At 48.0% G+C, this 22,096-nt stretch overlaps 1 protein-coding gene across 9 annotated transcripts in view; it reads right to left on the bottom strand.

Annotated features, from left to right (window-relative positions):
- NUGGC (nuclear GTPase, germinal center associated) overlaps nucleotides 1-22,096 on the bottom strand; it is a 1,501,499-nt gene that overhangs the window by 1,417,440 nt on the left and 61,963 nt on the right. For all 9 annotated transcript variants that reach the window (XM_069221057.1, XM_069221058.1, XM_069221055.1 and 6 more), the window contains one exon: nucleotides 21,051-21,174. In XM_069221057.1, the coding sequence (XP_069077158.1) occupies nucleotides 21,051-21,151 (101 nt within the window). In that variant the 5' untranslated portion in view covers nucleotides 21,152-21,174. The remainder of the gene's footprint in view (nucleotides 1-21,050; nucleotides 21,175-22,096) is intronic.

Here is a 22,096-nt window from a genome sequence, read left to right as displayed (position 1 = left end):
ATTGTCAGCCCGCTTCCTCCTGGACTGAATCCCTGTGCACCACGACGGTTGCAGCAACCAAGGTTTGTGGACTCCTGCTCCGAGGGATCTTCAGGCTCGAAGTAGCCCCAGCCAACAGCACTCTACCTCTGCAAGGACAATCGCCTCTCTGCTGCTCCAGCGACTTGGGACTCCTCTTCAGATGTGCTGACTGGGCATCACCGTAACTTACTGTGCCTGCTGCCAGTGGATTGCTCATGGGGGCTCTGACTGTTTCTGCTGGCTCTGTCTTCTTAGGGCCAGCCGGACTCCCCTCCAAGAGTAGAGTAGCCATGACCTTGTTGGTCTTCTTCAGCTCTGCAAATCTTAAACAGTTCCAGTTGCATTTTGCTTGTGCTTGTGGGTGGTCCTCCTGACCAATGACCCATCTGCAATCCGGCAACCGTCAAAGGACAGCCCCTAGGTGACTTCAGGGACTCCTCTGCAGCTCCTGGACTCTGCAGCTGGACTTCATCCACCACCATCATCATCCTGGATCTTCACCCACAGAAGCGTGGGCACTGCCTACTGCCCCACCCGGACACTCCAACTGAATAAGTTGGACGAATCTGGTTGAACACGGCGCAAGTCTGCTGGGCGGTGGGATTTATTTCCCTAGACCCCAGGCACGTAAAATAGGAACCGGATTTTTTTTATTTGGCCCTGGCGTTGGCCCGGTGTAGAATCACACTGATGTGGAAATCACAGACAGACAGGCCCAACTATTGAGACAGGATGTTACTACCAGAGCTAGGGCAGAGGAAACCATAATTCGTAGGGAAGATACCAGGGGCATCCGGAGGCGCCTCGTGGCTCAGCTGTGGACTGAGATGCTGGGAGTACCCAGACTCAGGTGGAAGTGGACAAGGGGGATGGGGAGGGGATTGCTTAAGAATAGTAGAAGTAGTCGGAGGGACCCCTGTTGCCTGCCAAAACCCAGGAGGGGTGACGACTACACATGTACACTGAACACAGCACACCAGCTTCAGCCGATGGGCGCCTCAACACCGTGGTTTGACCGATTTCCCCCACCGTAGAGACCTGCTATGAAAGGCTGTGTGCTGACACAGAGGTGGCTAGACTGTCCCCTCTGGGGACAAGCCAGACAGTGTGGACTAAGACCTTATCCCCAGAGACCCTTAAGTTGTTGAGTTTTTAGTTCATTTTAAAATTTTTAAGGTACCCTTTCTGGGGTGGACCCAGCGCTTGATACACAACTAGAATATTCTGCATATGCCATACATGCTCACCCAGTCGAGATCGATTTGGTATATACACCTATGTATAAGCCCATCCACTCTATAGGCCTCTTCCACCTCAAGCCAAGCACCTTAGGTAATTGCAGTTATAGTAATGGAGTACCATGCGGCTAAGGCGATTATATATGATGGGGTACATTATACAGAGAATTGGAATACAACTGTATAGGACATGCATGCAAAAATGTAAAAAAGAGGCGTGATCCTTCAAAAATGTTTACCATTTGTTATGAGAAAAAAAAAAAACAATAAAGATATGTTTAAAAAAATATAAGGGTTGCCTGGACCTGGAGGGAGGAGCCAAAATGGCGGCCGGGACGGTCGCTTGATTTGAGCGCTCCGTTCCCGGCTACCTCGAAACATCCTGGAAGGCGCCCCCCCGCGGCCTGGTAGCGACGGCCGGGACGGCGGCCCGACCAGGGGAGACTGGGGCGCCCAATTTAAGCCACGAGCGCCCCTCGGTGTGCGGGCGAAGCGGGGCTGAGACTCGCGAGTCTGCGCCGGGTGCGGCGCTGAGAGGGAGGAGCTGCGACTGCGGCCCCGATCGCGCTCTTGCTTGGCGCGGCCGCCTCCCGCTTCCAGGTCTGCTCGTGGCCGGGGGGGGGGGGGGCTATAGAGCCGCGGCCAAAAGTGGACCGCACGACAGATTTTGCTGGGCGCCCCGGGGCGCATGAAGCTGGTGCCGGCCTGAGGAGCTGGGGCGCCATCTTGAATTTCACCGCGGCAGTAGCCGCGTGTGTAAGCTGCAGAAGAACAAAGAAGGGGCACTCCAGCCCGGCAAAGACGACGCACAGCGGCGGCGGACCAGCAGGCTGCGGGGGTTCCGGTGCAGTGCCTAAGGAACGAGGTGAGGAGGGCACCTGCGGAGGGGGGGTTGGGGGGGGGACACCAAAACTAAGCTGTGGGGAAAAACTCCTGGAACGTCGGGCAACCCCCCCCCCCCCACCTCACCTCTCCATTAACGCAAGAGGGCAAGATTGATGTGGACCGCGTGCTCCTGTGAGCTCAGACTAATCAACCAGCGCAGAATGGACGGCTGGGTTGGACCGCGGACGTGTGGCCTGCCCTGGACTCCCCTGCAGTGGGTCCCTGCTGCGACTGTCCCTAGCTGCACAAAGCCTATCTGCGGCACCCTGCGATGGCTCTGACCCGCGATCTCTCCCGCGTGTCGCCACCTCTCCCGGCCATCAAATATTTCTCCCCTCTATCTGAGGGAGCCTCTGGCACCAAGCCCTCCCATCACAAAGGAGGAAGCGAGTGATCCCCCCCCCAGCTTTTACACCCTTCGCATACTCCAGTGGGCCCGGAGAACAGCCCCACTAGAACTCAAAGCTGGAACATTGAATTCATTAATGACTGCAGCATTTGTCATTGAATATCCAGGCCACAATAAGCCTGAATAAGACTAAACGTCCCTTTGCGTTGCTGGCCAATCTCACGCTCTTAACGCCGGATGTGCACTCCATGCCCAGGCCACTCAGTAAAAGTTTAAAACAACGAATCAGGAAGATTAAAAGTGCGTAATCACTGCAGATTAGGAGGTAATCTCAGAACAGCCAAAATGGCCGGCAGAGCCAAATCAACCAAGAATCCAGACCGAACCACCCAAGTGATAACGCCTACTGACCAACTATCTGGCCCATCCCTACAGTCACTGGAAAGCACACTTCTTGCGCACTCTGCTCAGTTCGAGAAAGTATTGCAGGCAATACTGGACACTAAGTCATCTTTGGAAGGCAGAATCGATGCAGTTGCGCAAGACTTGAATCTATTACGAGTGGATCATCGTAGCCTAGCCGAAAAAGTGAAAACAACTGAAGCTGAAATTGCCGACCTAACTCCAATAGTGCAAGGGAACCAAAAACAGATTCAGCGCATGGATGAGGAGCTGAAGATACTTTGGAGAAGATCAGAGGAAATGGAGAGTAGGGCGCGCCAAAACGTGAGGTTTCTGGGCTTTCCGGAAAGTATGCGTCAACCGGAATCAGAAATTTCCCTAGAGCAGTGGCTAATCAAGGAGGTGTTAAATGGGGCTCCATCCAAGTTTTTCTCAATTGAAAGGGCTTACAGAATCCCGGGCAGACCTCCGGCCCCCGGCCAGTCCCCCAGGCCATTGATTGCCAGGTTTTTGAACTACAGAGACCGAGACGCAATATTGCAACAATTCCGCAGTAAGGGCCCGTTCAAGTATGAAGACTCGAACATTAACGCTTACCCAGACTTTACGCAAGAGGTGCAGAACCAACGCAATTCTTTTGTTAAAATCAAGCAACGCTTACAGGAACAGAACATAAAATATGCCTTGCTCTTCCCAGTCAAGCTAAGGGTAGTGATGGAGGACCATACCCATATATTCACCAACCCCAAAGATGCCTGGACATGGCTCCACGCCAAGGGCTTTGCACATCCCCGGGAGGACGATGAGGGGGACGAGAAATGGCAAAAACCCGCTGCAAGGAAGCGATCCAAACAGCGCACCAGAGGCCAGCCCAATGACTGGCAAGCAGCAGAGGAAAGAGCAAAAGTGCTAAAAGACGCCGAGACACATGCAAAGTTGCAGTACAATTGCTAGTGGTCTTCCAGAGCTGGGATCGGACTCAGACACAGCCAGCTCCGCATCCACGGTAACAGGAGAACTAGGCGGGCCGAAGGTCACCCCAAGAACCGCTGACGAACTTTAAACTATTCGACAGGCCCAGAGAGACTACCAGGGATGATGCCTGTAACTTGAAGATCTGCAGAGACTTTGCGGCACCACCGAGACGTGGGGACGAAGAGCCTTCCACAATTTGCATCTTTGATATAAACGCTAAGCTAAGTGATTGGGGACATAAGAAGGCGGTACATAGCGGATGGGCGGGACCAGAGGGAACAGATTTATGCCAAGGGGGGGCGCCTTACGATATTGGCAGACTAAGTCTGCGGCACGATGTGAGCCCCTTACAAGAGCCACATATGTACGATATGAGAATCCCACTATGCAAATCCAACCGGATAAGAGCTATTTTACACACTTTTAAGTTTTGTAGTTTCACTGTAGTTGTAAGTAGTAGAGGGGGTTTAACTAGGGGGGAGGGGATTAACAGTTTAGTAGAAATGCAAGGACCGGAATTACTTAATACACAAAAAACAGACCTGCACCCGCTATATTTAAATTCAGCTACAAAAAGGTAGAGACCAGGTGGGCCACCACTAAAGCCCAGGCCCACAACACAGCAACACATCCCCAGGACCCCATATGATGTCTTCCCGAAATAATACGAAAAACCAGTATATTATATTAACATGGAATATCAGGGGCCTTGGGGCGCTGAGCAAACGGGCTAGAGTGTACGCTCAACTTAAAAGACTAGGAGTGCATATCGCTATTTTGCAAGAGACACACATGCTAGAGGGGGAGCTACGTGACTTGCGCACGAAGTGGGGAGGCCAGTTGATAGGCACAACATGCTCGGCCTTTGCAAGAGGGGTGTTGATCTGGATAGCGGCAGGAGTTCCATTCCTCATGTCATCACACAAGATAGACCAGGGAGGGAGGTACGTAGTAGTGGAGGGCAGACTAGACGGCAGACAAATGGCGGTGGTCGGGGTATACGCCCCAAATAGTGGCATCACGGGCTTTACCACTCTCACCCCAACGTTGCTGTCCCACCCCATGCCCCTAGCTATCTGGGGCGGGGATTTTAATAGTACCCCATCAGCAGCAATGGACAGAACCAGTGCCTACCCGAGCGCACCAACTAGTAGGAAGCCCGTAAGTCCCCTGCAAGAATGGGCAAATGTTATGGGACTTCATGACGTATGGCGATTAGGCCATCCAGAGCAAAAAGAATATTCATTTTACTCGGTCCCACATAACACCCACACTAGAATAGACATAGTATGGGGTACCCACGAAATAGGGGCGCTGGTCACTGAATCTGAATACTTAGCAAAGACAGTCTCGGATCATGCGCCTCTGAATTGGGGCAGGACACGTCAGGCAATTCCCACTTGGAGATTCCAGGCGGAGGCTCTACAAGATCAAGCATTCGCCACAACATTGGGGAAATCTATAGGCCAATATTGGGAAATAAACGCTATGACTGCAACAACTCGGGCGATAGAATGGGATGCCCACAAGGTAGTAGCACGCGGAGTATGCATGTCCACTATGTGGGGAGTGAGACGCTCTTTACAGGGGGAAATTAGCAAACTAGAGAAGGAGCTAAGGATTGCGGAAAAAGCGGTAGCGCTGGGGGAAAGCTCTAGCACTGTCCTCAAAGAAAAGCGCTCAAAATATAATGAGGAAGATAGCAGGCTCCGCTGCCACGACTACAACTACTACTTAACTAGGTTGCAAACGGAAGGAGATAGATCAAGTAGAATGCTAGCATGGCTACTCCGTGAAGACAGACAGCAAGCTCCAATAGGCGCTATCCGGGTGGGCGCGCGTGAGATGGCTACTACACAAGTAGAAATAAAAGAGACGTTTAGGAATTACTACTCAAACTTATACACTAAACGTACCTCGTGCACAGCTACACAACTTGAGGCTTTTCTGGCGGACTCCCTCCTACCCCAACTACCACAAACAGAGATGGAATTGAAACCCCCATAACAATAGAAGAAATAGAACTAGCCCTTGCACAGCTGCCCAGGGACAAAGCGCCGGGTGCAGATGGCCTCCCCTCGGAGTATTATAAAGCCTATTTACCCAGCCTGAAATCCCATCTGCTAGGAGTGTTCCAAGAGGCGTGGACTAAAGAAAGCTTACCTATATCTCAAAGGGAAGCTATGATAGTGGTACTCCCTAAACAGGGTCGAGACCATACGGATGTTAAATCTTATAGACCACTATCGCTATTAAATACAGACTGCAAAATATTAGGCAAAATATTAGCAAATAGGTTAGCTCCCCTCATGCACTTATTGATTCATGCAGATCAAAATGGCTTCATCCCAAACCCTAACAACTTCCTAAATACTTGCAGATTGCTGAGTATAATAGGAGACACCCCCAAGATTGCACAAGAGGAAATGGTGCTCTCACTAGACATAGAAAAGGCCTTTGATACACTGGAATGGGACTTCCTGATGGCCACGATTGCCCGTATGGGAATAGGCCCTAATTACATTCGCTGGGTCCGGACATTGTATTCTAATCCAAGTGCGAGGGTGAAGTCAGGCGGGGTGATTTCTGATAGTTTCCCGATCTCCAGGGGGACATGGCAGGGATGTCCCCTATCCCCGCTACTGTTTGCCATAGCAATGGAACCGTTAGCGGCAAAAATACGCCTCATGGAACGCGAATGGGGAATTATTAGGAATGGGTTATATCACACGATTTCACTATACGCAGATGATGCTTTGATATATATCAGGAATGGTTGTGCAGCTATTCCACCTGTAATATCTTTATTGGCTGAATTTGGAGGCCTGTCTGGCCTTGTGGTAAACTGGGAGAAGTCCTGTGTGTTCCCCCTGGCAAAAAGGGCCTCCAACAATCAAGACCCCCCAGAGGTAGGGCACCTAAAGTGGTGCCCGACAACAGTTAAGTATCTTGGGATAAACATATATCATGCCACAGAAGACTTGAGACGGGAACCTGGGGAAGGCGCTAACTTCCATTAAAGGCTCCCTACAATTCTGGAACAAGCTCCCGCTCTCGCCACCCGGTAAGGTGGCGATTGCCAATATGTTGATTCTACCTAGGCTCTTATATTATTTTGCGGCCCTGCCGATAACCATTCCCAAAGGTTTCTTTGGCAATTTAAATACAGCACTGCTGCGGCTCATTTGGGGAGGTGGCAGAGCACGAGTGGCGCTAACCACATTGCAATGCCCGCTAGACAATGGTGGCCTGGGAACTCCGAATTTTGAAAGATACTATGCAGCCGCACAACTTCAGTGGGTCCAATACTGGATCCACAGACCAGAGCAAGCGGAGTCCATGAGTCTAGAGCCTCGGCGGAATGGGACCCCCCTCATAAACTGGCTGACGTCTAAGCCCCCCAAAGTGGTACTGGTCAACCCTTTGCTTGCAGCCGCGCATGCGTGTTGGGCTAAATATGTGCAAGAAGGAGCGGATAAGCTTCCTTACTCCCCACACATACCTCTAAATTATCTATTGGCGGGGACTGCAGCAGGAATGCAAGCTGTAAAGCTGTGGAGTGAAGCAGGAATACAGACAGTAGGAGATTGCTTGGAAGATGGCAAATTAATGACGTTCAAGGCTCTCCAGGCCCTTACGGAGATAAATCCGGGTCAGTTCCTGACATATCATGCCGTATGTCACGAAATTAGAAAAATATGGGGAACAGGCACTTCGGAACCAGAGACCTTCCCCAGTGCTCCACCAGCTACTACAACACAGTGATCAAACAAAAATAATATCCAATTTATATAGAATCCTCAACAAGACGCCTGATGTACAGGCAGGGAAGGCATGGGGTAGATGGAATGCAGTCCTCCCCACCCCGATCCCACTGAAAGACTGGCCAAAGGCCTTGTCTCACATCAGAGGTGTGTCAAGGAATCCCAGATTTAGATATACCCAATTCAATTACACGCATCACACATATCTTTCCCCAGCCAGAATAAAGCGCATGTTCCCTGATTCAGTACCAATATGCCCCAGATGCAGAACACAGTCCGCCCCCTTCTACCATATGGTATGGGATTGCCCTAATATACAAACGGCCTGGGCGGAGGTGGTAGGGGAGGTATCTGGGCTGACGGGTCTTGCACTGTTAGGAGACCCTGGGTCCTGCCTGCTGGGGCTGAGAAAGAGACCCAAAAAACAAAGACACCTGCACAAATTTATAGACTTGGCCTTTTTAATGTACAAAAGATTAATAGCAATGCATTGGAAAGCCCCCAAGGCTCCTGATCTGAAATCCTGGTACTCTCTAATAATACGTTGGGCTCGCACGGAATACCAGGTACTAAAAAGAATGGTGCGTGAAGGGCGACAACACACAGGATGCTCCACCTGGGAGGATTTGGTAACAAAATTGGAGGCCAAAAACGATGAGATGCCTCCTTGAATTGGGGTACATATACTCGTGATAACCAAGACATAAATCCCCCTGCATCCCCCGCTACGGAAACAAAACCCATAGGGCACTCAGGCACCACAGCGCATGTACATCATTTCTTTCCATCTTTCTAGTAATAATTGTCTATCAAACCTTCATCACCACAGTACCAGCGACACGTGAGGAGCAGAAAATCAGGGTTGCTATCTGCATACACTAATCCGGATGGCGCCCTCATTAGGCAGCCAGGGAACTCATGCATGCAAAACAAGGCCCACACTGGTCATGAGCGAATGCCTATATAAAATAAATAATAAAGGATAAACCCATAGAGGGTGCAGCCAGAAATGATACTGTAAAACTAGAAGTGTTCCGTGAAGTGCATATTGGGGGGTGTGGGATTGTTAAATGACCTAGATATTATTTATTGTATTGGTTTATCCTGTCATTGCAAATTGAACAATTTGTATTATATTTTGAAATATAAAATCAATAAAAAATATTTAAAAAAATAATAATAATTTTAAAAAAAGGGTTGCCTGGACCTGGTATAAGGTGCTAACACCATAGGTGTCCACCACACACCAAGCCAGCCTCCTACACGGAGTGAAATTAGAACAGCCTGACTTGCCACCAGCATCCCAAAGATGTTCGGGGTTATTGAAGCTGATTATCGGGTAGTTGATCATAGGCTTTCACAGATGGCAAATACTGAGGTGCAGATTAAAAAGTCTGGCAATCTGGCTATCAATCTTACTAGCTGTCTGTCGGTCTATGACGTCCCTATCCACCTACCTATCTATCACACTACCTACTAGTCTGGCTGTCTGTCCACCGATGACTAAGTATTTGTCTGTATCTACCCATCTGTGTCTATCTATCTATCTTTCTATCCACCCATCCATCTTTGTAAACTTCTATGTATCTATCTATCTATCTAGGCAACTATATCAATGCAACCTTGTCTATGTATGGGACTCTACTTAGCCATCTTTCCAAACTGTCTATGTCGATATCTATATCTATCTAGGCAACTATCTCAATCTATGCAACCTTGTCTATGTATGGAACCTTATTTATCCAGCCACTCAATATGTGTGCCTGGACACCTTCTTATACAAGTCTAGTTGTCTTTGCAAGCCTCTTTTTAAACAGTTTCAGCGTTTATCTGTAAAATAGAATTACAAAAAAGCATTAGCAAACCAGCCAGCCAACAGCAGATCAACCAGCTTTTTTTTAATTTTTTTTGGTCAGGTATTATCCAAGACCTTTTGATTTCACTAAAATTGGGTTTAACAAAGGTATAACGTTTTTCAAGCAGACTTCATCAATTAGTCCGTTGTGGAGTCATTTGAAAACACTTTGAAATACTGTGCATGTTATACAAGCATGTCTCTTGTGCAGCACTTAAAAAGACTGTAACGTTGCTCCATATACAAATCTAGGCCACACAGAGAGAGCACACGACAACTGATCTGCCTCTTAATACACTAATGACATTGTTGTCATGCCAGTGGTTTGGGGGGGGGGGGGGGGACAAGAATTTATTTAATTTCAAGTTTAAAGACAGACTGTCACTTAAATATTCCACTATGTAGTGATATAATATGAGGCAATAAATTGAAACGCTTCTGCGTGTTAAAGAAGGAAAATGTTACTTACCCATTAAGTATCTGTTTGTGGCATGCAGTGTTGTAGATTCACATGCTGTGCATACTCCTGCCATAGAATGTTGGGTTCAGAGCGTTGCAAGCTCTTTTTTTTTTTTTTTTCTCAAAAAAGCAGTTTTGAGCACGGGATCAAGTGACGACTCGTTATACTGTGCATTGCTTTCTCGCAGGCAGGTGAGAAAAGGAACGTAAAGGAAGTACAGCGAAAAAGATGTTCATAAATAATTTAACTACATATGTACAACTCTATGCAAGTATGAATTAACTACAGGCTAACTACAGGCGTCGGGGGAGGAGAGAAGCACATGTAAATAGCACTATATGCCATGAATAGATGATTACTGGGAAAATAACATTTTCAGTTCAATGGCATATTGGCTGTAGATACACATGCTCTGCATTGACTGTAAAGCAGTCCCTCCATAAAGGCAGTGGCTAGCCTGTGGGAGTTGCAGTTGACTGGAAAAGTGTTCGTAGCACAGCTTGACCTACACTGAATTGCAGACCTGCTAGTACGTCCACACAGTAATGCTTTGTAAATGTATGTGGTGTAGACCATGTAGCTAAATGTCAACTATAGATATTTGTTTTCCAAGGAAAGCCATAGTGGCTCCTTTTTTCCTAGTAGAATGTGCTCTAGGAGTAACAAGTAATTGTCTCTTTGCTTTAGCATAGCAAGTTTGTATACAATTTACTATCCATCTAGCTGTGTTGTTTTCAGATATTGGACTGCCTTTGTGAGGTAGTGAGAAAGCTACAAAGAGCTGTTTAGTTTTCCTAAAATCTTTGGTTCTGTCAATGTAAAACGCGAGTGCTTGTTTAACATTTAAAGTGTGTAAAGCCCTTTCCGCAACCTAGTCAGGCTGAGGAAAGAAGACGGGTGGTTCACTCGATTGGTTGATATGTAACTGGGAAACCACTTTAGGAAGGAACTTTGGGTTCGTACAAAAGACCACCTTGGCCCTATGCATTTGGGAAAAAGGTTGTTCCAAGATTAGGGTTTGGATCTCACGAACATGTCTGAGTGATGTGAAGCGACTATAAACGTCACTTTTCAAGAAAGATACTGAAGAGGGCACTAATGAAGTGGCTCTAAAGTAGGGCCTATTAGCCTGGTAAGCACAATATTAAGGTTCCAAGTTGGTGCAGGAGGCCCCGGGGTGGAATAACCTTTTAAGGCCTTCCACAAAAGCTTTGATGACTGGGATCCTGAACAAGGAAGTATGTTGTCAGTTCTGCAGATAAGCAGATGCAAGCCGTGGGATGCAAGCAAATGGAAGTGTAAGCTAGATTTGCATTCTGTAAGTGAAAAAAGTAACAAACTATTATGTCTTGGACAGTAGCTTTAATGGGATTAATACGTTTGGGTTGGCAGTAGCATACAAAACATTTCCATTTTGCAGCATAACATGCTCTGGTTGGGGGTCTATGAACTTCCCTGAGGATGCCCATACATTCCGCAGGCAAGCCCAAGTAAGTAAACTCTATAACCTTAGGAGCCATATCGCAAGGTTGAGTGACTTGAGGTCGGATGTCTGATCTGTCCTTGATTTTGAGTGAGAAGGTCTGGCCTGCTGGGGAGCTTCTCGTGGGGAACTACTGAGAGATACAGAGGTATAGTGAACCATGGTTGACACACCCAACCAGTGTGAGCTACAAGAATGGTCAGAGATGTCTGCCTGATCTTCCGAACCAGAAATGGAATGAGAGGTAGAGGTGGAAAAGTGTAAGCAAATATCCCTAACCAGTTCATCCATAGAGTGTTGCCCTTGGATAGAGGATGTGGATACATAGACTATTGCCCTTGGATAGAGGGTGTGGACACCTGGAGGCAAAGCTTTAAAATTTAGCGTTTTCTGCTGTGGTGAAAAGATCGTAGGAATTCCGCACTTTAGGAAGTATTTTTGAAGGACTTGTGGGTGGAGTTCCCATTCATTCGACTTGTTGCTGCATCCTACTGAGCAGGTCTGCAAAGTTGTTGCCCATTCCTGGAAGATATTCTGCCTCAAGGTGAATAGGGTGGTGGAGGGCTCACTTCCAAATTGTCTGAAAGAGTTAAGACAACTGGGAAGACCGCGTCATCCCTTGTTTCTAGGTAATACATGGATGTCATGTTGTCCATGCGGACTAAGATAGCCTTGTGAGACAGGTGATGAAAAAATTATCTCAGGGCTAGAAACATTGCCTGAAGCTCAAGGTAACTGATATGCAGGGATTGGTGACTGAGACGCCAGAGGCCCTGTACTGTGAGGTCTTGAAGGCGATTGTGTCACAACCGGTTACTGATGCGTCTGTGGCTAGAATGACGAGAGGCATAGGGTCTAGAAAAGGCAACCCTTTCAACAGGCTGGTGGTGTTCCATCACTGCAGAGAGCAGTGAAATTGATGGTTTAACACTAGATCCTCTAGGTGACCCTTCGACAGAGACCACCGATGAGATAGACACTGCTGTAGGGGACACATGTGGAGTCTGGCATGAGGAACTATAGCAATGCAGGACGCCATCATCCCTAACAGGCGCATGATAGTCCTGTGTATGTACGATTTTCCTGAAACTAGGGGAAGCAGAGACTGATATCTCAAAACGTGGGCAGGGGTATGCTAACCGCAACTCCGCATTGAGAGCAGCTCCTAGATCGGGCTGCATCTGAAAATGTTGCAGATGGGATTTGACACAAAGTTGATTGTGAATCCCAGAGGGTGAAGCATGTCCACTGTCATCGGACTGTGATATAGGCACTGTGTTAGTGTGCTGGCTTTGGTGAGCCAGTCGTCTAGGTAAAGGAACACATCTATGTTTTGCCTTGTGAGGTGTGTGGCGGCTACTGATCAGCAGTTTGCGAAGACTCTGGAGCAGTCGTGATTCCATAAGGTAGGACTTTGAACTGGTAATCTTCCCCTGCCACCACAATTCTTAGCTATTTTCGGTGTGCAGGGTGGATGGGGCTATTTTCGGTGTGCAGGGTGGATGGGGATATGGAAGTAGGAGTCTTTTAGATTTAAGGCTGTCAAAGTCGCCATGTTTAGAAGCAGAAAAACTGTTGAAGAGTAACCATATGAAAGTGTTCTGAGAGAATGTAGTGGTTTAATGGTCTGAGGTCCAGAATAGACCTGAGAGAGCCTTTTTTGGGAAAGAGAAAATATAGAGGCTTGATGGCCCCATTGAGAATAAGGAACTGAACCTCTTGTTTGAGAAGTATGAGATGCTCGTGGGATAGTCTAAGTGTGAGAGAGAATGTTTGGAGGAGTGGTAATGAGCTCCAGAGAATAACCATGTTGGATAACAGAAAGGACCCAATGGTCTGTGGTGATGTTGACCCATTTGTGATGAACATTTTGAAGTTGTCCCCTAACAGGTGTGGAGTGGGTGGAGGACAGGGCGGGAGACTGAGATAGTCACTGCCTTGCAGTGGAGGGAGTCTCAGGTGGCAGTGCTCTTACCTCTGCATAGGCTATTTCCTTTATAGGCTTCCCTGAAGAAACCCAAAGAAAAAGGAGGCTGAAGGCTATATAGGCTGGGAAGTAGAAGCCGCCGAGGTTGTAGATTTGTAATCACCTCTGAATGTTGTGCAATGAAAAGTGCTCCTTTGTGAGGGGGACTGAAGAGCACCTTGCCTTTGCAGTGTCTGTATCTTTTTTCAGTTTCTCAAAAGTGGAGCCAACTTGATGGCCGAAAAGGTGCTCCTGTCAAAGGGCATATTAAGCACTGCCTGCTGGACCTCTGACTTGAACCCAGAGAATCAAAGCCACGAGCGCCTCCTTATTAACACACTAGTGTTAATACCGCATGCCGCTGTGTCTGCAGCATCGAGGACAGGGAGGATGGAATTATTTGTGATTGCTTGCCCTTCTGCAACAATCTGCTGTCCTCTTTTGCGGTGCTCATCTGGGAGAAATTGAAGGAGCTCCTCCATCTCATCCCAGTGAGCCTGGTCAAATCTGGCTAGCAAATCCTGTGAATTGGCGATATGCCAATGACTGGCTGCCTGGGCAGCCAACCTTTTGCCGGGAGCATCCAGCTTGTTACTCTCCTTATCTGGAGAAGCAGAGTCTCCTGTGGCTAGACTATTGGCTCATTCCCATGCACTGGTAGCCAGTATCGAGCCTGGTGGACCTGGAACCTGATATATACTGGGTCAGAGGGAGAAGACTAACATTTCTTATCTACTCTAGGGGTAATAACAATATAGCGGACAGGTTCTTTGAAAATTTTGTCTGTGTGACCAAACATGCAAGGGAGCATGGGGAGAAACTGGATATCTGTGTGCGTGGTTGTAAAGGTATTAAAATGGGAAGTCCTGTTGACTGGGTCCCCATGCAGCTCAACATTATGAAAGGCGGCTGCACAAGCTACTACCTGTTGATAGTATGTGCTATCCTCTGGTGGGGAGGGCTGTGTAGGGTACAAATATGGGTTGTTGGTTATTATGGGAACTGGGTCCTGCTGTGCCCCACCCAAATCTTCCCCAATGTGTACAGTGGATACCTGGGGTGTAAACTATCCTGCGGTAGGTGGAGGAGAAGCAGAGGGTGGCACAGGTGGAGAAGTCTTTTTAGGTGTGGTAGAATACTTGTCCTTGATAAACTTTTTTGGAGCGGGAGAACTGTTCAAAGCCTCTTGGAAGGAAAATTTCCTTTTGAAAGTATGGTGGTGGTGGAGCAATAATGTGCCCTGTACCCTCCTGGATAAGGAGGAGGCGCTGACGAGTATCCATCATATCCAAAATGCATTCCATAGGTGAAGGCGTAGCTAAAGATTCGCAATACAGGATAAAGTTCAGGGAAACCAGAAGAGGCCTCACAGGAATGGGTTGACTTTGTGGACTGTTCTGTTAAAGCTTTAGAAGGCTGGTTACAAGGCAGCAAAGTGTCTGATTATGAGGGCTTGTATAATCTTCTTTTGAGATAGCATATTTTGAATAACTGTGTGTCTGACTTATTACATTAGTACTTGGTAGACTCAGATCTGACCTCTCCCCAAGAATTGGGAAAGAAGGCAGACAAATGGGTCAGAACAAGAGTTAGCAGAAAAGCTTATACACAGGGTGAAAAAGACAAGATGAAGGATGGTAGGTCTCATGACAAGGGTGGGGACAAAGATAAAAACAAGAAGTCTTCATCAGGCCCACAAAACACTTCTGGGGTTGGGTCTAAATAATCTTCATAACATCAGAATAAAAATCCTTGGTGCTATATCTGTAGGAATAAAGGCCATAGGGCAGGAGATAGTGCTTGCCCTAAGAAAAGCACCAAGCCTCCCACCACCACAACCCCCACCGCTTCAACTAGTGCCCCTAGCAATAGCAGTAGTGGTGGGAAAAATAACACTACCAATAGCCAATCCAAGGGTGTAGCAGGGCTCACTCTGGGAAGTGTAGTGGGGGCTGGTTTAGTTAGAGATACCACTGAGGCTGTTTTAGTCTGTGATGGTGTCGTTGACCTTGCCACCCTTGTTGCTTGTCCCCTTAATATGGATACGTATAAGCAACAACCCCTAATAAATGGTACTCCGGTTGAAGCCTACAGAGACACAGATGCCAGTGTCACAATGTTGACTGAAAAACTGGTGGACCCTGAGCAACACCAGTACCAAGTGACAGATGCCCGTAACAACACTGTAAGCCACCCCATGGCCGTTTACCTCAACTGGCGGGGGAGGGGTGGTATCCACAAACCTACCTGTAGAATGTCCACTAGGGAACAACTTGGAGACTTCAGCTTGGGCTGAAGTGAAGTTGGAGGGCCATGCTGCCATGCTGGGCATTCCTGGACATATCTTTGCTCTAACCAGGGCTCAGGCCAAGAAGTAAATAGGACAGGGAAACTTGGATCCCGGAACAATGGACCAAGAGCTTCCCGAAAGTAGGGATAGAAAGGATAAGATGTTATCCACTATCCCTCACTCCCCTGATTATTCCCCCTTTGCAGAGTAGGAGAGGGGGTCAACTCCCTGGACAGAACCTACACCTGAGGAGCTGCAAGCTGACACAGCTGCCCTTTAGGTGCAGGGGGCGTGCCAGGGAAGAGTTAAGTGTGGCACAGCAGACCTGCCTCAAACTTGAGGGTTTAAGACAGCAAGCTGTCAAAGAAGAGGCGGCATGGATGTTAGTGGCACCCACAGGGTGCACTGGGAAAACCGCCTGTATTTAGAAGCAAGAGAACCCAAAACCTGGTGCCACCAGGAGATTGGTCATCCCTCTGCAATACTGAGTTTTTGTTGACTTTAGCATATGATATCCCCCTTACTGGACATCTGTGGCAAAGTAAGACCTGGGACAGACTGGTCCCTCACTTTCACTGGTCTCACATGTCTGAAGACACCAAGGAGTTTGGTCGCTCCTGTGTCACTTGCCTAGCCAGTAGCAAGACGGATGGCTTCCAAAAGGCCTCCTTGATCCCACTGCCAGCGGTTGGGGTGCCCTTTGAGAGGGTAGGGGTTGACATTGTTGGCCCCCTTGACCCTCAAACAGCTTCTGGTAATAGATTCATTCTGGTGGTGGTAGACCATGCCACTAGATATCCAGAAGCTATACCTCGGAGGACCACTACAGCTCCCAGGGTGCGTTTCCCAAAAAAGGTGGTGTCTGCATACCTAAAAGCACTGTGGAAAGAGTGTGGGGTAATTTACAATTTCACCACACCTTACCACCCCCAGACAAATGGGTTGGTTGAGCGTTTTATTAAAAACACTCAAAGGCATGATAATGGGACTCTCTGTAAAACTCGGGAGGAAATGGGCTGTGCTGTTACAATGCCTCCTTATTGCATACAGGGAGGTACCCCAAAAAGGAGTGGACTACAGCCCCTCTGAACTTCTCTTTGGTTACCCTGTTAGGGGTCCATTGACTCTTGTGAAAGAGGGGTGGGAGAAACCCTTTAAGCGCCCCCTAAACAAGATATAGTGGATTATGTGCTTGGCCTAAGATCTAGAATGTCTGACTGCATGAAAAAGGCTACTAGGAACCTTCAGGCAAGCCAAGAATTGCAAAACCAATGGCGTGACCAGAAGGCTGCCCTGACCGTGTACCAACCAGGACAGATGGTGTAGGTCCTGGAGCCTGTGGCACCCAGAGCACTCCAAGATAAATGGAGTGGACCACACATCATAGTGGAGAACAAGGGGGAGGTCACTTATTTAGTTAACCTAGGCACTCCTAGAAGTCCTCTTCGAGTACTTCATGTGAACCGCCTGAAGCCCTACTACGACACAGCTGGCTTAACCCTGCTCATGGCCACTGATGAGGGACAGGAAGAAGAGATTAAGCCTCTCCCTGATCTCTTCCCCAACACTGCAGCTGATGGAGTTGTCCTAGCAGACTGCCTTACAGATTCTCAGAAAAAGGACTGCAGGAACCTCTTAGGTCAGTTTTCTGAACTCTCTTCTCAGACACCTGGTAGATACACTGGCATCTGCCAAATATCTAGTATATGGTACCTGGGTACCCAGGGCATTCAGGTTCCAGGGGATCCCTACTGGCTGCAGTACTGTCATTGTAGCCTGCGTGAAAAGGTACATGCACCCTTTCACTGCCATTTACACTGCACCAGGTCACTTATAAGTCACCCACATAGCAGGACCTCCAGCCCTGAGTGGCAGGGTGCAGAGTACCTGTGTGTAAAGGCACCCCTGCACACAGGGCCCCCCACGACCTCCAGGACCATTTTTCCGGACTTCGTGAGTCACCACCTATGTCCAGCTACACAATGGTAACTCCAAACTTTGGCATGTTTGGTATCAAACATGTTAGAATCAAACCCCAAGGCTTTTGCAAGCATTGGTTGTATGATTCCATGCACTCTGGGGGCTCTTTAGGAGGACCCCCAGTATTGCCATCCTAGCCTTCTTAGGTTTTCCAGGAAGCCCAAGCTGCTGCCATCTCTCAGACAGGTTTCTGCCCTACTGTTGCTTGAGCAGCTCAAGCCCAGGAAGGCAGAACAAAGGATTTCCTTTGGGAGAGGGGCGTTACACCCTCTCCCTTTGGAAATAGGTGTTACAGGCTTGGGAGGGGTAGCCTCCCCAAGCCACTTGAAATGGCTTTAAAGGGCACATTTGGTGCCCTCCTTGCATAAACCAGTCTACACCCATTCAGGAACCCCCAGTCCCTGCTCTGGCGTGAAACAGGACAAAGAAAAAGGGAGTGATCACTCCCCTGTCCATCACCACCCCAGGGGTGGTGCTCAGAGCTTCTCCAAAGGCTCCCTGGGTTTTGCCATCTTGGATTCCAAGTTGGCAGGGAACTCTGGGAGCATCTGAGTGGTCAGTGCAAGCAGGTGACGTCAGAGCCTTCCCCTGATAGGTGCTTACCTGTTCATCTGACCAATCCCCCTTTCAGGGCAATCTAGAGTCTCTCTCTTGGGTGGTTCTTAAGATTCGGATTGCAAGACTCCAGGAGGAATCTTCTGCATCCTTTACTTCACCTTCTTACCGAAGAAACTGCATCTAGACCCTTCAGGAACTATACAACTGCAAGCAAATATGACTTTGCAAGATTGTATCTTCAGCTCATGCCAGCAACTGCACTGTTTCCCGGCCGTGCATCCTCAGAGGACAGCCTGCACCCAAAGAGCGAAGGAATCTTCCTTGGGGTGAAGGAGTCACTCCCCTGCTCCAGCAGGCACCTCTCTGCAACGACGACCAGCTGCGTGGGTCCCCTCTCCTAACAAGCTGCGTGGATCCTGCATCACAGGTGGTGGACTGAAGTAGTCCCGACGTCTTACTGTCCAACTTTGGTGGAGGTAAAAGGTTGCCTCCCCACATAGGACAGTACCCCTGTGCACGCATGTTTTGCAGTTGCCAAGGCTTGCTGGAATCCTTCCACGAAGTTCTTCATGCACTGTGCAGCTCGGGCCCCCAGCACTCTATCCTGCGACGCACAGCTTCCTACGTGTTTCTCCGGTGGCGTGGGACCCTTTGTTGTAGTGCTGCACCTCCTTTGCCCCCGTGGTGTGGGACTCCTGTGCACGCTACCTGGTCTTCTGAAGGCTTTCTGAGTTGCTGAGACTTCCCCTCCTAGGTAGAGTCCACCAGGTCCCTCCTGGGCAGCGGCATTTTCCGCTAACCACAAGCTTTGCATGTGCCAAGGCTTGTTGATGGAATCCGGTGACGCAAACCATCCGGCGTGGGACATCAACTGCACCAACTAGGAACCCGCATCCAACTTCTTGGTTGCAGTAGTTACTGTTCTTCTTCACCAGTGGTTCTTCTTTTGCACCTTCATCCGTGTTAGCAGGGGCTCCTGTTCTCCCTGGACTCTTCTGTGATTCTTGGACTTGGTCCCCTTCTTCCACAGGTCTTCAGGTCCAGGAATCCACTGTTGGTGTCTTGTAGTCTCTTCTTTCTTGTGTGTTCTAGGAAAGTTACTGTGTCTTACTCCTGCTTTCCTGGGCTCTAAGGTTGGTTCTATTACTTACCTTTGGTGTTTTCTATTACTCCCAGCGCCCCTCTACACACTACACTTGTCTAGGTGGGAAACAGACTTTCGCTTTCCACTATTTTAGTATATGGTTTGTGCTCCCCCTAAGCCTGTTTCTAACTACTGTGATTTTCACAAATTGTACTGTTTTCAAACAGTTTATGCACATTTCTGCATACTAGTATATATCATTTGTGTATTACTTATTTCCTCAGGAAGTATAGTATGTTTTTGCCATTTGTGTCACCAAAATAAAGTACCTTTATTTTTGTAGCACTGAGTATTTTCTTTCATGTGTGTGAGTACTGTGCAACTACAGTGGTATTTCTTGAGCTTTCGATGTCTGCTAGATAAGCCTTCGCTGCTCAGCTACTGCTACTCCTAGACACTGCCTACATTTCACTAATAAGGAATAATTGGACCTGGTATAAGGACCTTAGGTACCCACTACAAACCAGGACAGCCTCCTACAGAGATAGCAACAATGTCTCGGACAGAGGAACCGGATGTCAAAGCCGAAGACGGTGTTTTGTCTTGGCTATTTTCGGAGCCAGAGGGCGAGGCAGCTGAAACAGTTTTTCAGATCGGACCATGGACTGGTTTAGGGGCTTTTTAACAGTCTTAGGGTGGGCAGAAGGGCCCACGGTATTCACGGGTTGTGCAGATGTTAACTCGTGGCTTTCAATATCTGACTAGACGTCAGAGTCCTGGAGTGAGAATTTCACCTCGTGTTTTGGCTCTTCCTGGGCATGTTCCTCCACAAAGATGTCCGGAGTATCGTCCGGAGTCTTGTGCGAAATCTCCAACCTACGAGCGAGCTCTTAAGGGTCTTCTTCAACTGGAAAGATTTGCAGGCATCCCAGGTAGCTTCGTAGTGATCAGGGGAGAGGCACAGGTAGCACACCAGATGTTGGTTGGTGTGACGGAATTTCGAGTGGCACAGAGGACAGAAACTAACCTGCGTCTGTTCCATCAGCACAGCATTCTCTTCAGTTCCATGTGGTGCGGTAGGTCCCAAACAGTCGAGACCACCCCAGAGGGTGCGCGGGCGGTGCCTGGACCACCGAGTGGAGAAGAACACGAAGATGGGAATACGCGATTGAGAATTAACACCATTGATAAAGCAATGCCGGAATGAAAGATTTCAAACCGGAGTGAGTCAAAAGATGGAGTGAAGACACAGGCGTCCGAACCCAACGGCGGAGAGAAAAAAAATCTAACAAAGGAGTTGAGGCCCATGTGCAGCATCACCAAGAAGGAGTCACCACTTGATCCGTGACGTGAAAATGCTTTTTCTAAGAAAAACAACTTGTAACACTGCGGATCCAACACTAGATGGCAGGAGTATGCAGAGCATGTGCATCTACAGCCACACAAGCCATTGAACAAACACTTTTGAATTTGCAAGTCTTTATAATATTTTTATATAATGGTTGTGCACAACTCGGTGCCAAATATTTTCAGTGCACTGATCGTCCATGGGCTCTTAGGTCTCAGCCATATGCTCGGCTCTCCCTGTTAATCTGCTAGCTCGCCCACCCTCGGCTTGACTCCCTTGGCAACTTGTCTGCCACCCACTCACAGGAACTTTCAAGCTTACACAGTTGCATTTCCCATTTGCAGCAAGTTTTAATCGCAGATAAAAAGCACAAACTCTTGAGAAGTACCCACTGGATGTAACTGGCCACTCCTTCAACCGATGGCTGGCGCCCGATCCTGCGAAGGTGAAATCTGGGCATCTCATTGCTGTTCATATCTACGTCGTCTGCCATTTTCCTAACATCTAAACCAGCACCTGAAATAGGAAGACAGTGTTAGTGGAATAGCATTTCTTTCCACACTGAACTAAGGCATGTTTAATCACACTGGAGTAAGTTAGGTGCACAGGAGGTGTTTTAGCAGGTAAGATTATGTGTCTTCTGTTCTGGTATGAGCTTTGACAAACCAGAGCAAACAGCAAACTCTCTTTTCATTGCATGTTTCACTTTATATTTAGAGGCTAAAAGACAGGCCTGTACTCAACAAATTCCAATTTTGGTCATCACTAGTTGTAAAACCTCACACCTTGATACTCTTTACAACAGTACCACTTACCTGGGACCAGCTTATGAATAAAATAACAAGGCAAAATATAGTGACTTGGTTACACATAGCCAGATAAAATAGCACTTACAAAAACCTACATGTTCTACGTTTTCTAGGGGTAGTTGGCCTTGCAACATCCCATGATGATGAGCGCCATTATAAGAGCGAAAATATATCTACAAAGGGAGTATGGGTGGCCACTCAGACACTTGAGAGGATGCCCTTAATAGATTACTTTTTTGTTATGGCGACTATTTGTCCTAGTTCATCTGCTATATACTATTATCAACATATGTAATGTTACCAACTTTGAAATCACAACGTACTGATGGTGAAAATATGACCCTGCAGCAGTAGCTCCAGTGACCACAACCCCGTTGATCAGGACTTGATATCCATGAAAGAGGCACAGTGATTAAACGGGGTGGTGGGCTACCTCCTTTACAATGGTGCATCTACGGATAGGCTACTATTCAGTTCTGAGGCTGGCATGTAATCTTCAACGTGGAATCCATTAAGAGGACCACAAGGGATTAAAGACGGGGAAAGTGGCCATAGCACAGAGGCAGACTCCTCAGCCACCAAGGTAGACTCTTCAACCACTAAAGAAAGTGGTTAAATCAATACTCACC

Source organism: Pleurodeles waltl, chromosome 2_2, assembly GCF_031143425.1.
Source record: "Pleurodeles waltl isolate 20211129_DDA chromosome 2_2, aPleWal1.hap1.20221129, whole genome shotgun sequence".
Taxonomy (NCBI): Eukaryota; Metazoa; Chordata; class Amphibia; order Caudata; family Salamandridae; genus Pleurodeles; species Pleurodeles waltl.
The sequence above is the reverse complement of the archived record's forward strand: the minus strand, read 5'-3'. Positions and strand labels throughout refer to the sequence as shown.